The sequence below is a fragment of the Macrotis lagotis genome, chromosome 1 (assembly GCF_037893015.1).
Source record: "Macrotis lagotis isolate mMagLag1 chromosome 1, bilby.v1.9.chrom.fasta, whole genome shotgun sequence".
Classification (NCBI taxonomy): domain Eukaryota; kingdom Metazoa; phylum Chordata; class Mammalia; order Peramelemorphia; family Peramelidae; genus Macrotis; species Macrotis lagotis.
In genome coordinates this window covers 751,171,490-751,188,923 of record NC_133658.1, presented here as the reverse complement: position 1 = coordinate 751,188,923, position 17,434 = coordinate 751,171,490, and the positions used below count along the sequence as shown (strand labels likewise).

Genomic DNA, 17,434 nt, shown 5'->3' with positions numbered 1-17,434 from the left:
ATGCAACATCATATAACAGACAAGAAAATATAAATCAGAAGAATATTAAATGTGCTATTCCAAAAAAAATCAAGAAAAAAGGCAAACTGATAAGAGCAATAGATCTGTTTGTTAATGCACTATTATCTTCTTGATGTCAAGGGAAAACAAGGAAGGGCCTCAACACATCCGGTGGACCTCTTGTAGAAAACACATAGAAACAAATGAATAAACATATGACTAGACATAAGAATTACTAGAAATGGATGCATTACAATATGCCTCATTGGAAGGAATACCCACATCAATGAAGTACATAATTATCAAATAATAAGATCATTTCAAGAAGATACTACCAGCTGTACCAGAATCAAAGAACAATTTATTTCATATTTATACTTTCTAAAACCTCAATATGTTCAATGAAACAATCCATTCTTTCTATTACTAAGAGTATTGTACAGACTGTATAAACTACTCTATATGGTTCTATCACATCAGTAATGTAGCCCCTCATAAACCAAAATCCAAGACAAGAAAATCAGAACAAGTTTAGCTATATGTGTGTCACACACACACACACACACACACAAAGCCGGGATTGCAGCTTTCAATAAGTACAACTTTTTGCTATTAGGAAAAATGCATTAGCTTTAGAGTCAGACACTGGTTTCAAGTCCTGGCTCTGCAAATCATTTAATTTCTCTGGATCTCTATTTCTTCATCTAGAAATGAATTACACCAGATGACTCTAAGGTAACTTCCAACTCTAATACTAAAGAGGATCCAATAAATATATATAAATATATTTTACACTAAAATTCTGCTTAGTATATGAATATGCATTAAAACATCCTACAAATCTCAATAAAAATCATCTCTGAGATCAATTTTAAGTTCCAGTCCTCAATTTCAGTACAAATGATTTCATAAAAAGCCAATTTACCAACACCATTAAAAAAAATCTTTGCTGAATAATGCTATCTCACTGTTATACAAAGTATTTAATAAGCAACAGCATATTAAATAGATACCAAAGTGTGAATCTATGATTCATCCATATACTTTAAATTCAATGATCCAAGAGGTTTCAGTTAAATACACAGAAATAAATCACTATTGACATGAACAGGAATTTTAGTCAGGAATATCTGGAAATGTCATAGTTTTAGGCATAGCTAAAACAGATGTTGAAATTGGTAGTTAAGGAGAAATGACTTCTTTGTTGATTTGTTTCAATATAAAAGATTAAAAGATTTCTTTATAAACAATAAAGCATGTTGCATTTAATCATCCAACATCACCAAAAGAAATGATACAGTCTAAATTTGATTGATTCTTGTCCTTTGTTATTGAAGAAGATCAAAATGATATCACTATGTTTGAGACAAATGACAGTGTGTCCAACACTGACTGATCAGACCAATACAAGCTCGGAATGCTGTACCACAGGTCAGGCACAAATAGTTCATGTGAACACCTGGAATGGGTACTCTAAACTTACATATGCTATATTTCCTTTGAGCTGTTTTTATTCTGCCTTGTTTATAGAGCACAGCCCCCTCACTGATGAGGGCACACCATGGTCCTGTGCCAGTGTCTCCCATGCTGTACAACCAATTCTAAAAGTTCTTCAATGAGGCCTTCAGGTTGTCTTAGTAGAGCTTTTCTGACCCCCTTTTGAGCACTTGCCCTATGTGAATTCTCCATAAAATAATTTTTTTGGCAAGCATACATCTGGCATTCTAACACTGTGTCCAGCCCATCATAGTTGCACTCTCTGTAGTAATGCTGGAGTGCTAGGCAGTTTAGGTAGAGAAAGAATCTCAGTATCTGGTATCTTTTCCTGCCAGGTAATCTTAAGAATCATCCATCCTAAGACAATTTAAATGTAAGTGATTCAGTTTCCTGACATAGCACTGGTAGACTGTCCAAGTTTCACAGGCATATAGCAATGAAGTCAGCACAACAGCTCTGTAGATCTTCAGTGTGGTGTTAGTCTAATATCTCTTCTCTCCCACAGCTTCTTTCAGAGTCTCCCAAAAACTGAGCTAGCTCTGGCAATGCAAGTGTCAACCTCATTGTCATCGTATACCACCTTGAAAAGGACACTGCTGAGGTAACTGAACTTGTCCGCAGTACTCAAAACTTCTCCATTTGCTATAATTGATGGTTCCACACATGGATGGTGTGGTGCTGACTGATGGAGCAGCTATGTTTCCTTAGTTTTAACTGTTAGACCAAAACGAGCACAAGCAGAAGAAGACTGGCTGCATTGAATGCAGTCATCTGCAAACAGAAGATCATACCCTGACACTCCCTCCACTTTGGTTTTAGCTTCTAGACTTTACACAAGTTGAAGAATTTTCCAGCAGTGTGTTAGCTGACCTTGAGGCCATGTTCATCTTCAGTGAAGGCATTTGATAACATGGCTGAAAACATCATGCTAAAAAGTATGGGATTAAGGACACAAGCTTGTTTTACTTACATTGGCAAGTGGAAAATCACAAGAGCATCATCCACTATCCAGACCCTGGGCAAGCATGCCATCGTAGAACTGACTTCAATAATGATGAATTTCTCAAAAATTTTAAATAGGAAATAGTTGGGGCAGCTAGGTGGCGTAGTGGATAAAGCACTGGCCCTGGAGTCAGGAGTACCTGGGTTCAAATCCAGTCTCAGACACTTAATAATTACCTAGCTGTGCGGCCTTGGGCAAGCCATTTAACCCCATTTGCCTTGCAAAAAAAAAAAAAACTTAAAAAAAAATAGGAAATAGTTAACAATACAGCATACATTTCAGAATTATGTATTCAATCAGATCATTAACTCTTTAAAGCAAAACTTAAAAGCTAACCTTAAAGGATAAAAATAAAAGGGCATGGCATGCAATTACGACAGCTCCAAGTCAACCTGCTGCTGGTTCTGAAAAGTGGAAAAATGAAAGAAAACATTTATTATTAAGTAATGTAATATTGTGGTTGTAATATAAGGAAGATTGCTAAAACAGTCCATAAAAATGTCTCAGTCTTCAAATATTACTATCTGTCCATGGGAAACAGAAAAGGGAAACAAGAGCAAAACAAGTTAAGAGGAACAGTACACTGAGGTAAGTATTATAGCCCAGTAGCACCAAACCTTGACTTGAGTAGAACTGAATTCAAATCAAGACTAAGCTATATACTGGCTTCATTGTGTGACCCTAAAAAAGTTATGTAACTTTTATCTGTCTCAGGTTCCTCATTGTCAAAATGATCATAATATCACCTACTACCCAGAGGTTAATATAAGTTACTGGTGGCAACACTCATAGTAGTAGTAGCAGCAGCAGCAATAGTAGTAATTTACAAAGGAGGAAGGTGGAAGAAAGAGGAGAGGAGGGAAGGAAGAAGAAAAGAAAAAGCAAGCCAACAAAAGAAGAGGATTTCTTTGCAAAAACAGAAAAGGCAAAAAATAAAACCACCCCCAAAAGGATTTTAAAAGAGACTCTGTTGGGGGCAGCTAGGTGGCGCAGTGGATAGAGCATCGGCCCTGGAGGAGTACCTGAGTTCAAATGCGACCTCAGACACTTTAATAATTACCTAGCTGTGTGGCCTTGGGCAAGCCACTTAACCCCATTGCCTTGCAAAAAAGAGAGACTCTGTTAAGCAAAATCAATCCCAAGAGTACTTTAAAGTGAAATTGACAGATGAATAAATACAAAATGAACCAGATCTGCTAGAATTTCAAGGGGTTGTAGTAGTATATTTACATTGAGATTATAAAATTTCACAAGTTATACACATCACCCATGACCCAGGATGTGTTTTATATGACCCTAGGGTGGAGAAAATATTCTGTATCACCTTATACCACCTAAGTCTAGCTTGAGATTAAGACAAGCTGTCTTTGTATATGATCCTCTGCCTAGCGACCCTACTGAAGCCACAAAGCGCCATTACCACTACCATTGCCAAAAGGGACAGAGCCCTCAGTTCTAACACAAATTCCTCTCCGTGTAGAGGAGTCTCCCTGAACTGTCCATCAAACCCACTGTGGCAAACATAACTGTTTATAGCTATTTAAAGACCACTAACTTCTTTTTGTTATCTTGCTTCCTACAATAAGGCTTATACTATACAAACTGTGAAAATGCTCCAATGTCTCAAACTAAAGGAGTCCTCTAAGCCTAATACTAACACATGTGAGAATCCATTCAGACTAGCAATTACAATATATTACAATGTCTGAACCCAGTAAATATCTAAATTTACAATAGAAACATAACAAGACCCTTAAAAATGAAGTTAGGAAGAATGTCTAATATAGCACCAATTTAAAAGTAATCAGAAAAATGTTATATTTCAATATACTAAGTATGAAATTCCAAAGTTCCACACACTTCTATATTCTTGTGATTTCATTTTTATAAGAAAAGCAGCTTCTCTTCTCTATAAAATCCAGTCCATCCATGTAAATGTGAATGAAGCAGCTTTTGTTTTGGTTTTTGGTTTTTGGTTTTTTCAAAGTAACTTGCCCAAGATCACACGGTTAGGTAATTATCAAGTGTCTGAGAAGCAGCTTTTAAACTGAAATCAGATAACCTGGGTTCAAATTCTAGCTCTGCCACTTATTACCTCTGACTTTGAGCAAGTCATTTAATCTCTCTGAATCTCAAGTTTCCTTATGTGTAAAGTAAAGCAAAATATATTTGATAACCTCTAAGGTCCCTTTTGGTTCTAAAACTAGGATCCTATAATCCACTAAACTAACAAAAAGTCCATTATTACTTGATTTAAAAAAAATTCAATTAAAAACTTCCTATTTTAAAAGTCATTCTCCAATAACTATTTTAGACAATTTTTAACAATATGTTTTTCAAAATTTAAAAATCATGCTGGATTTGAGAAGCGTTCAAAAACAAAAGGTCACCTGAGCTTGGCCTTGAGCCAGATAAATCAAGGAACTTCTTACATGGTTCTAGTGACATTCTCAGTGTCTAGGTTATGTACACCCACCATCAACAAACAATATTTTTACCCAACGCTGCTCTCCATTCCTTATATTGTTCTCCCCTATCCTTTTATCACTTTCCTTCCCCTTCACCTGTACTGGAAATCATCTTGTGTGTTAATGGTTTGTGACTGTATGTGACGAGATATTTTTCTTTTTTGATAATGTTATTCAGCAGATAACTGAATCAATTTTTTGTTTGTATCTACTGGACAACCTTGCATGAATTTAATATCTTGAATGAGGTAAGATTATTACAAGATACTGGAGTTTGTTTTACTGAATCAAACTTTTTTTTTTCAAGTGAAGGAAGAGTAAGATTTGTTGTTCTTTACTGGTTCTTTACCGATTCACTGGATCACAGTACCTGAGATTAAGCAGAAGGATCCTTATAGGTCTTCAACTTTACATTTATTTCAGTTTTTAAATTTTGCATTATAATTCCCTTTGTTTTACCTCAAGCAAAAAATGTTTTTTGCACTTTTAAATAACTTTTCTATAATATTTTAAAATGTTAAAACACTTTTAGCTTGCAAGTCATAAAACACTGGGCCTACCAGGGGCTATAGTTTGCCAAGTTTTGCTCTGGGCCATTCACACACATCCTGATTCTAACCTGAGCATTACCTCTTTTTAATTTTTGTTAATTGTAAGTAAGCTTCTATCACAGTAGCAGAAAGGTTAGTATGTACAACTCCTGAAAAATCAAAAATTGTCTAGTATTAGACAAATATATGAGATAGACAACACCAGTTGAGATATTTCTAACATAAATAGGCCACTTTTCTTTAGGCCTAAAGATGGTAGAAGACCTAAAATTAAAAATGTTTTGAAATTTCTAGAAATAGGTCCTGATTGTAGTTCTTGGTAGTTTCACATTTCCACAAAATTCAAAATTCTGATGACACTTTTTTTATCATTAAATGTGACCTGGATACCAATCCTGATTATCAACTGTTAGATGAACAAATTACATGCTGTCATCACATTTAGATTATGAAAATTCGTATATTAGAGCCAAATTCTACCGTTTCTTTGATAAATGGGGGAACAGAAAGTTTTAAAGATAATGCCAGATATTTCTATCTGGAATGACAGCTCATAATGACTGCACACTAGAACTTTATCCATTCAAGGTTAAAGCATACCAGAACACCCATAATGAGCATAAAAGAATGACTGGGGCACAACAGGCAATCTTTTGGAGAAGGGATTATAATGAATAGAGATGATCCTGATTATATTCAGTAGTTTTTCCAAAAAACCACTGGAAAGAACACCATAATTTATTATTAGAGCTGTTTACACCTAAAGTAAATAAAGGGGTTGTTAAAAAAAAAAACTTAGCAGCAGCAATGTATGTCATTATGGCTGGGTATGCACTAAGGTTTTAAACATAACCAGAAATTCATGTTTTTCTGCTTAGTAATTACTTGGTATTCAACATTGTAGATGAGTTGTACAAATATAAATCTGAATTAGAAAGAAAGGTCCAACTTGAAGTTCCCTTCTTCAAAATAGTTTCTTTCATCTGCTAAACTGCTAGAATTTTCAGATTATCTAACTAATAGAACTTCATTAAGTGGTAGAGCCCAAGATAGGGGAATACCTAGAAAAAATATACAGTTATCTCCCCCATATGCTTGTTTCTTCCTTGCCATCAGTTCTTCCAGATTAAACTCTGACCAAAATTCCTATGGAAGAAAGAAAGGAAAAAAACCCACAATGAACCATAGTTTCAATTCAGGTCTAAAAGAGAGAAGACGAAGGGTGGAGCCGAGATGGTGAAAAGAGATCTTCTCTTAGGTGCTCTCTTTTACAACTTGTAAGCTAAGGACTCTAAATTTTCGAGAGACAGAACCGACAGAAGGACCCAGTGAAGCAGTTCTCCAATTCAAGGTAACCTGGAAAAGAGCGGAAAGGCTCTGCTCCCCGGGGTTGCAGAGGTGGCCGGCCAAAGCAAAGGAACTTCAACCTCCAGGAGGCAGCCCCAGGGCCCTGGGAGGCAGGCTCACAACAGCAGGGGAGTTTCCTGACCTACACCCTGGGGAGCACCAGGCACAACTTGGGGGAACAGCGGAGGGACACCTCTGCTAGAGTGAGCACATGAAGCCCAGCCCTCTGGGCATACAGCAGACTGGCCACCACAGTCAAGATCCAGAAACCAGAAGCAGGCAAGCCCCTAAAAAGGCGCCCCCAGGGCATGAGTGCAGAGCCTAGGAAGGGAGCCCAGAGAGACTGCAGAGCTCTGTCCTCTGTCCCTGGAACAAGACTCTGGGACTCTGACCATATTCAGATCCTGATCGCAGTCTAGGCCCCCCCCCAATAGAACAGCAGGGCCCCCCCACCTCAGCCCTGAGGCAGAATTTGGCGCTTATGGTCATTCACAGAACAGGAGGGAGGACAGAGCCTCACACACAGAGATCCTTGTGGAAGTGTCCCAAAAGCTCAGGAATCACCCCAAAACCAGGCTCAGGCTGGGAAAATGAGTAAGCAGAGAAAAAAAGAACACTATTGAGAAATACTCTGCCTGTGAGCCCAAGAAGGATCAAAACACTCAATCTGAAGATGAGGAAGTCCAAGCTCCTGCATCTAAAGACTACAAGAAAAACAGAAATTGGGCTCAGGCTATGACAGAGCTCAAAAAAGACTTTTAAAATCAAGTGAGGGGAAATAGAAGAAAAATTGGGAAAATAAATTAGAGAGATGCATGAAAAACATGAAAATGAAGTCAGCAGCTTAGTCAAGGAGATTCAAAAAAATGCTGAAGAAAATAACATGCTAAAAGCCAGAATAGGTCAAGGGGATAAAACAGTTCAAAAAAGTTATTGAGGAGAAGAATGCTTTAAAAAGCAAAATTGGCCAGATGGAAAAAGAGATAAGAAAGCTCTCTGAGGAAAACAATCCTTCCTTCAGACAAAAAAATAGAACTCAGGGAGATTGCTGATATTATGAGAAATTAGGATTCAATACTTCAAAACCAAAAGAATGAAAAATTAGAAGAAAATGTGAAACATCTCATTGGAAAAGCAACTGATAAGGAAAACAGATTTAGGAAAGATAATTTAAAAAATATTGGAATACCTGAAAGTCATGATCAGGAAAAGAGCCTTGACATCACTTTCAAAGAATTACTACAAGAAAATTGCCCGGATATCCTCAAAGCAGAGGGCAAAATAGAAATGGAGAGAATCCACTGATCTCCCTGAGAAAGAGATCCCAAAAAAACAACCCCCAGGAATATTACAGCCAAGTTCCAGAACTCCCAAGTCAAACAGAAAATATTACAAGCAGCCAGAAGGACACAACTCAAATATCGTGGAGCTGCAGTCAGGATCACACAGGACTTAGCAGCAACTACATTGAAAGCTCGTAAGGCTTGGAATATAATATACTAGAAGGCAAGAGAGCTTAGAATGCAACCAAGAATCAACTACCCAGAAAAACTGAATGTCCTCTTTCAGGGAAAAAAAATGGACTTTCAATGAACATGGGGAATTTCAAATGTTCTTGTTGGAATGGCCAGAGCTGAACAGAAGGTTTGATCTTCAAATACAGGACTCAGGTGAAGCATAAAGATTGGAGAAGGGTAAAATATGAGGGACTTAATGATGATGAACTGCATATATTCCTGTATAGAAAAATGACACTGATAATACTTATATGAACATTCTCAGTTAATAGAGCAGGTAGAAGGAGCTTTTATAGATGAAGGACAGGAGAACACTATATTTGAAGATAAAATGTGGTATAAAAATGGAGTCAATAGAAAAAAAAGGAAATGTAATGGGAGAAAGAAAAAGGAGAGGGGGGAATAGGCCAAGATATTTCATATAATAAGATTTTTCTTTATTACAATGAGCTATTGCAATGATATGGAAGGGGGAGGCAAGGGGGAATGAGGGAATCTTCACTCAAAACAGAGGTGGCTAGGAGAGGAAACAGCATATATACTCAATGGGGTATAGGCATCTGGAGTAAGAAGGAGAGGGAGGGACAGGGGGAAGGGGTGGGGATGTGAATGATGGAGGAGAGGATGGACCATGGGGGGAGAGTGGTTAGATAAAACATTTTCTTTTTTACTTCTTGCAAGGGGCTGGGATTGGAAGGCCTGTCTGGGACCATAGGGCCGGGTGGATGCTGGGCCTAAGGGGTGGTATGGGGGCTCAGGTTCTCTTGGCCCCAGGACCAGGGATCTGTCTGCTGCTCCACTCAGCTACCCTACAGCAGAGTCAGAGTGAAAGGAGAGAGAAAATATAGTACATGGTAGTGAAAAAGTATGAAAGGAGGGAGTGGCAATCGGCAATGGCAACAAAGGAAAAATATGGAAGTAACTTTTGTGGTGGACTTATTATAAAGAATGTGATCCACCCATGACAGAGTTGGTGGGGTTAGAACACAGACTGAAGCACATTGTTTCTTATTATTATTGGGGGGGGGGGGGTGCAGGGCAAATGTGGCTGGATGGCCTGCCTGTGGCCGCATAGCTGGGTGATCTTTGGGTGTCTGAGGCCAGATTTGGACCCGGGTGCTCCTGGCTCAAGAGCCAGTACTCTACCACCTGGGCACCCCTACTATTATTACTATTTTTTTTTTTTGTTTTGGGTCTTTTTTTTTCTTTTTTGGTTTTTTTTTTTTGGTTTTTGCAGGGCAATGGGGTTGGGGTAGCTTGCATAGGGTCACACAGCTAGGCGATTGTTGGGTGTATGGGGCCGGATTCGGGCTTGGGTGCTCCTGGCTCCAGGGCTGGTGCTTCGTCCACTGTGCCACCTGGCCATACCTACAATTATTACTATTATTTTTTTAATTTCAATTTTAATTTTTTTTCTCTCCCCTTTATTGCTTAAGCAAGTCTATATTTTTTGGGGGAGGGGGTATTTTGTTTACTCTTAAACAACAATATTTTATTAATGTATAAAAAAATTATTTGTACAAAATGAGAATAAAGAAATACATTTTTTAAAAAATGAAAAGACAAAAGCAGATAGGTGAGTACAAGGGTCAATCTAGCTCAAGGCTTTCCAACCTTAGGTCATTTTAGGCCCACATTAAAATAAAATTGAGGGTCATACCTAGAATAAAAAATAAAGTACACTGATATAATAAAAAAAAAAACATAAAAGAGAGAAGACAAGAGCTACAGACAGAGAGGGTTTTGCCCAGGAGGCACTGCTCAAGAGTATAGGTTATTTACTACAAGAAAAAGTTCTAGATCCAGAAAAGAGAGGCTTAAACTTGTGCAAAGTACAGGAACAGGTGTCAATTGGCAACTCTGATGATTATTAACAATTTCTGGTCAGAAATCCAGAGTAGATTGAGAGAGAACTCTTTAGCAAGGTTTGAGTAAGCAATTTGGGGTCTTAGTTGTATAATGACTGTTAAACACATTCAAAAAAAGCACACAATAGCTATATGGCTCTGACCCTAAGAACTGAGTAGTTCCAGCTTATAGCTCAGTCTTAAAGTCTGAAACTTTGTAAGGATTAACCAGGAAGAAAGACCAGGACAAAAAGACCAGAGCAAAGGGGAGCCTAAAGTTCTATCACACGGAACCAGCAGAGCTTTCTAGTTGGCTGCAGGTGTTTGTGACCAGCAACAATCAATAGAAATGACAAATGAGTTATGTTACTCAGACCTAAACCTATGCTAAGAACTTTCAGAACATAGACAAGGGAGGGCAGAGAGAAGAACTTGCCTTGGATCAGATCACTCTGTAAGCCCTGAAAACTTATACTTCCCCAACCTGAGTTGTCCCTCACAGTTAAATGGTATAATAGATACAACATTGGACCTAGAGTCAGTAAAACCTGAGCTCAAATCCATCTTCAGACATTTTCTACCTAAGATCCTGGACAAGTCACTTAACCTATTTGTCTGTTTCCTCATCTGTAAAAGGAGGTAATAATAGCAGATGTGTTAGGAAGAACAAATGACATAGCATTTATAAAGCACTTTGCATCTGTTAAGACATTATATAAATGAGTGGTATTATTATTATTATTTATTATTATTATTATTACCATCCACATAATCCTAGAATACAAAACTCAAACTAGAATAATACAAAACTTGAAGAAAGTAGAATACAGAACTCCAAGAAAGAAGCAACAGAAATTCCTTCCAGAAGTGCAAAAAGCCCAGGATTAATATAAAGTTCAAAGCCATGAAGAAGTCTGAAAAATTAATAAAATTTTAAAAATAATTTAACCATTAAAAACTAACACAGGAGGGGCAGCTAGGTGGTGCAGTGGATAGAGCACCAGTCCTGGAGTCAGAAGTACCTGGGTTCAAATCTGGCCTCAGACACTTAATAATTACCTAGTCATGTGGCCTTGGACAAGCCACTTAACCCCACTGCCTTGAAAAATCTAAAAAAAAAAAAACAAAACCCTAAGACAGGAATCCTTCAAGACATAAACCTAGAAGAGAATAACTCTAAAACAAATACTAGCAAAGCTTTAAACAAAAACACATTTGAATACAAGTTCAGTTAGAATTCCTGCAAGAGATGAAGCAGGAATTTAAATGTTTTTATAAATGAAATAGCACTTGAAGGAAAAAAATTAGAAAAAAAATGAAAGCCATGAAGTAGAGAATTATCATCAGCGTAAGAAGTACAAAATTTTGCCCAAGCAATAAACTTCTGGAAAATTAGAATGACTTCATGAGACCTCAAGAAATAATAAAAATAAAATTACAAGAATGAAAAAATAACAAGAAAAGGTAAGAAATTTCATATGAAAAAACACAGACCTAGAAAGAAGAACACAGAGATAATTTAAAAATCACTAAGCCACCCAAGAGTCATAACCAAAAGAAGAGACAAAGCATCATTATCTCAAGATATCCTGAAAGAAATCCGCACAGATCTCATAAAGAGCAAAGTGGAAACAGAAAGAATTTACATACAGGTTACCTCTTGAAAAAAATCCTAAAATTGGGGCAGCTAGGTGGTGCAGTGGATAGAGTACCACCCTTGGAGTAAGGAGTACTGGGTTCAAATCCGACTCAGACACTTAATAATTACCTAGTCATGTGGCCTTGGACAAGCCACTTAACCCCACTGCCTTGAAAAATCTAAAAAAAAAAAATCCTAAAATGAAAACTCCTAGAAATAGTATAACCAAAATCCAGAGTTTCTAGGTATAAGACTTCAAAATACTATTAAGCAACTAGAAATAAAGAATTCAAGAACCAAGAAACCCCAATCAAGATCATAAAGGATTTAGTAGCCACCAATTAAAAAAGAATGGAAAGTTAAGGATTTAATATCTCAAAAAATAAAGAATAAAGTAAATAATAACCAAGAATCACAATTGATAAAACTAAGTATAAATCTAGCAGAGGGTGAAATGATCCTTTAATAGAGAACTCTGAGCATCCCAAAGAAAAGATCAAAACTGCAGAAAAACTCTCAAGTGTAAACACAGGAGTTAAGAGAAACAAAAAAGGTAAACACAAGCAAAAACTCATAGGGGACAAAACAAAGATAAATTGTTTGCATTCTATGATTGGGAAAGTATAGATATGTCCCTTCTGTAATCTATCATCAAAAAGGGGGGGGGGGGATAATTTCAAACACCTGCACTGTTCTGTTAAATCTTAATGATCCCAAAAGAATAATGGAAAGATGATGATTGAGAGGATACAGAAAAACTGGAACAAAAATGTACTGTTAATGGAATTGTGAACTATCCAACTATTCAGGAGAGCAATTTGAAACTACACCCATAGGGCTATAAAACTGTACATAACCTTTGATCCAGTGACATAACTAGGTCTATATCCTAAAGAGATCTTTAAAAAAAGGGAAAAAAAATGTACAAAAATATTTATAGCTGCTCTTTTTTTAGTGGCAAAGAATTAAAAATTGAGGAGATGTCCATCAATTGCATAATGATTGAACAAGGTATGGTATATGAATGTTATAGAATACTATTGTTCTGTAAGAAATCATGAGCATCTAGACTGCAGATAAGCCTAGAAGAACTGCATTAACTGAAGCTGAGTGAAGTTAGTAGAATGAGGAGAACATTGTACACATTAACTGCAACATTGTGAAATGGATCAAACTATATTGGACACAGCATCTTTCAGCAGTTCAAAGGATCAAGGGCAAAAATGAGAAATAGAAAATGACATCCACATGCAGGAAAAAACAACTATGGAGTCTGGATATAGAATAACGTATATTATTTTCTTTAATTTCTTAAAATTTCTTTTATGTTTTTAATTTCTTGATCATGCTTTTTCTCCCTTAGATTTTAATTCCTCTTTCACAACTTAATATGGAAATATTTTACACACAATTGCACATGTACAACTTATACCAGATTGTTCACTGCTAAGGGGAGGAGGGAGGGAAGGGAAGGTGGTAGAAAATGTGGAACTAGTAAGCTTGTAAATGGATGAATGCCGAAAACCACCTTTGCATTAATTGAATATATATATGCATATATAAACATATATTTGTACAAATATATAAAATAAAATCTTAAAAAAGGTGAAAATTAATGAGGGTGAGTGGGACAAAAGTAAGATCAGGGAGAATAATCTAATACAATCAGGGTAGACAAGGAAAGGTCTATAAAACACAAAGAAGGGATTGGGAAATCAGATGATGCTTGAACCTCATTTTCATCTAAACTAGTCAAAGGAAGAAAGGATACATACACATACATATATATATATATATACACACATAATTAGTTCCACAGAATTTAGTACAGAAATACATTTCACTAAACAAAAAATTAAAAAGGAAATGGGAGAAGAATAATTATAGGTAGAAAAAATTAAGAGAGGTAGCAGTCCCAAGTCCAACAAACTCTATGTACTAAAATATTTATAGCAGCGAATTCATTAACTGAGGAATGGAGAAACAAGCTATGCTATATAAATGTAACTGAATACTATGTGCTATAAGAAATGGCTATAAGAAATGATGAAGGGAACAGTTTCAGAGAAACTTGGGAAAACTTACAGGAAGAGATATAAAGTAAACCAGAAAGAACCAGGAAAACAAGTTATACAATGACAACAATATTGTAAAAACAACTACTTAGGAACTCTGGTTAGACTTATGATCCCAGATTTATAATGAAACAAGCTACTTTCTGATAAGACTCTGAGTTCAGATTAAGATGTAATTTTCTTGGACATAGTCAATGTAGAAATATGTTTTGCTTGACTATACATGTTTATCAACATGTATTTGAAGTATGGGTTTTATTTCTTTCTTTCTTAAAGGGAGGAAAGGGAAAAGGTTATTTTTCTTTCTTAAAGGGAGGAAAAGGAAAAGAAGGCAGATGTTGGGAAAAAAAAGACTAAACAAAAAAGAACTTTTTTATAGATGAAATCTCCAGTCATCACAGTCACATTATTTTTTTTTTAAGTTTTTGCAAGGCTTTTGCAAGGGTTAAGTGGCTTGCCGTAAGGCCACACAGCTAGGTAATTATTAAGTGTCTGAGGCTGGATTTGAACTCAGGTACTCCTGACTCCAGGGCCGGTGGTCTATCCACTGCGCCACCTAGTCGCCCTATCACAGTCACATTATAGGGAAATAACAGAATAGTTGATTTACCAATAATAAGCAAGTCATGACTATATTTTTCTAAGACACTGAAAAAATTAAAACTTACTGATGGTTAGGAACTTGTAGCTGATAATGCTGTTGAAACTTCATTTTACCACTTAAGAATAATTGATGTACAGAGTAAAAAAGAGGATAAAACCCACTAAATATACTGCTATATAGATGCTCAGAGTAACCCAGCTTGTCTTAGTTTTAATGCTGATAGATTTAGTCTTATAATGAATAACTTACTTCAAAACTATTTCTTAAAAGTCTGAATTTGAGGGATATTTGGAAGTGTCCATTAGTACATAGACTAAGAAATATGGAGAAAAAATGCTAGTCAATTGTACTGTTTCTGATCAAGAAGGTAAAACAAACAATAATCTTCAGCCTTCAGCTGAAAAAAGTTATGTGTAAAACATGTTCCCTAAAGAAAATTAAGTTTTTTAACACATACTATTTTTTTGTAAATAAAATAAATAGGATAGTCTGTGAAGTTACATATATCTATAATCATTGAATCTAGGATATTTCCTGCTTGAATTAATATTTTGATTTTGACTGCTCAATGAATATTTAGTATTATACAAAGACTGCTTTGCTCACATTTAAAGTGTTTCAAGTGGCATAAGTTCATTAAAGTGGAAAATATTTTCAGGATAATTTTTCAAAGTCAAAATAGGTAATAACACGTTGAAACCCAGAAGTTCAGAAACAGTCTAAAATAGAATACCTAGCAATTAACATTAATATTGTCATACTATTTATTAATAAAATCATACTGTCATGAAAGAAGGGAAATGTTGAAAATTTCTCCACATTTACTTATTCAAAGGTGACTATATACTGCTTGCACTGAGGTCAAAAGCACCAGTGAGAACCAGGCACTAGAAAGTGATTTGTCTACTCATTTACACTAAATAAACAAAATAAAAGCAAAACACATTTACCAGAATATAGCATGCAACTAGGCAAAACATTAAATTAGACTAAGACTATATTTTTTTTTGATATAGAGGACTCCAAATCAGGAAACTCTCTCTTACCAACAGGTTGGCAACTATTCTGCAGCTTGTTGCCTGTGGCTTCACAGTCTTTGCATATGAGAAGTGAAACCTAAAGCTAGTCCTACTTACTACCTTAAGTCCAAATATAAACAATGCCATACTATCAATATATACATGCATGTTTACATATCCATATGCAAAACACATATACATTAACAATGCATACTGGGGGCGGCTAGGTGGCGCAGTGAATAGAGCACCGGCCTTGGAGTCAGGAGTACCTGGGTTCAAATCCGACCTCAGACACTTAATAATTACCTAGCTGCATGGTCTTGGGCAAGCCACTTAACCTCATTGCCTTGAAATAATCTTAAAAAAGAAAAAAACACAATGCATACTAAATGACCTTCCTGCTTCAATTCTCTCCCCATTCCCATTCTTCATTCAGCATACCCCCTTAAAGTACAAGTCTGTTGGGGGCGGGGGAAGAGGCTTGGCGGTCGCTTAGAGGGGGAAACATAATCACCTTATAAGGGAATGTTACAGAACTCGGCCCCTCATTGAGTAAGAGTTCATGGGAGGGAGGACAGAGGGGATAAAAGGATCTGCTGAGAGGTGGGGGGGGAGCGGGAATGTGATCACAGAAGAATAAAGACTCATTACCCACCTCAGGCGCTCTGTCTGGTTCTTCCCCCATCAAAGAGTGGGGGCCGGAGGTACCCCGAAGACTCATCACGCGTTGGACTGGTGAGTAAGAGGACGGACTAGCATAAAGAAGCCGGCGTTGTAAATAAAAACCCGGCAAGTGGCGCCCGGAACAGGGACCTGATTTTGCTAGGGAACGTCTGAATCCGCTGGTCGGATTCTCCAGACAGCCTCGGTCGTTTCTGACCGGGAGGAAGGAGAGGGCGTTTACTCTCAGATATTGCCTGAGGGACATATCCCTATTGTGTTGACTATGCTTTCTTTCTCTCCCCTTTCTCCTTCTACTCTAATCACGCTCCTTGCCGTGCTGGCCTGTCTGATTGTGCCCTGCTGCCTCCTTCTCTTTTGCCGAACGGGAACTTTCCAGTTCTGCCACCTGTTAGGATTGCAGCCTCGGCTAGTAGACAGCATGGGGGGCCGGAATAGTATTCCCGCCTTTGAGCCGGAGGAAAAAGAGGCCGTTGCAGGGCAGCTTTATAAACTCTGCGCTAAGCATGGCCGTAAATTACCTATCAAGACGTGCCGTGCTTTTGTTGAGAATATCTGGAACATCTGCCCTTGGGTGCAACATAGTGGGATCCAACCAGATAAATGGAAGGTGGTAGGGCAGCAGATGGCCTCCTATAATGACACCTGCCCGGGAAAACTGACCCCCAAGGATTTTACAGTGGATAAGATAGTGGATGCAGCCCTGCATCCCCAGAAGGTGACTTTGGCACGAACAATCAGCACTCAGGTGGGTAGCTCGTTGGCGGGATCGGATTCAGAGAGCTCAGAGGAAGAGGGAAGGCCACCCCCTCCCCTGTATCCGTGGGAGGAACTTAGAAGAAACAATGGGGGAACAAGAGGCCCCCAGGGAGAAGAAAATGCCGCATGCCCCTCCTTACCGAGACAGAATGAAAAGGGGGAGGGCGATGAATGTGGCACACTTAGAGATTCAGGGCCGGAAGTTTCCGAGCGCGGGAAGGGAGGGGTGCAAACAGTCCTCAGGGGTGGCAGGAAGAGGAGCGTGAGTAGGTGGGACCGGGAGGCTGCTGACGAGGAGGGAGAAGTCCGCGCTGATTGGACAGCTGCCGCGCCCCAGGCTTGGCAGCCCAGCCAGGAAACAGAGGCAAAAAATCCCCCATGTTCCTTGTCCGCCCTTCAGAGATCCCCTCAAGGGCTCCGCCCATCC

At 37.7% G+C, this 17,434-nt stretch overlaps 1 protein-coding gene across 10 annotated transcripts in view; it reads right to left on the bottom strand.

Annotated features, from left to right (window-relative positions):
* The window catches only part of ARHGAP32 (Rho GTPase activating protein 32), a 380,058-nt gene that overhangs the window by 309,414 nt on the left and 53,210 nt on the right, over positions 1–17,434 (bottom strand). For 2 of the 10 annotated variants that reach the window (XM_074216323.1, XM_074216324.1), the window contains exon 3: positions 2,837–2,904. The exons of the other annotated variants lie outside the window; for them this stretch is intronic. In XM_074216323.1, coding sequence (XP_074072424.1) covers positions 2,837–2,862 — 26 coding nt within the window. In that variant the 5' untranslated portion in view covers positions 2,863–2,904. The remainder of the gene's footprint in view (positions 1–2,836; positions 2,905–17,434) is intronic. 10 annotated transcript variants of the gene reach the window in all.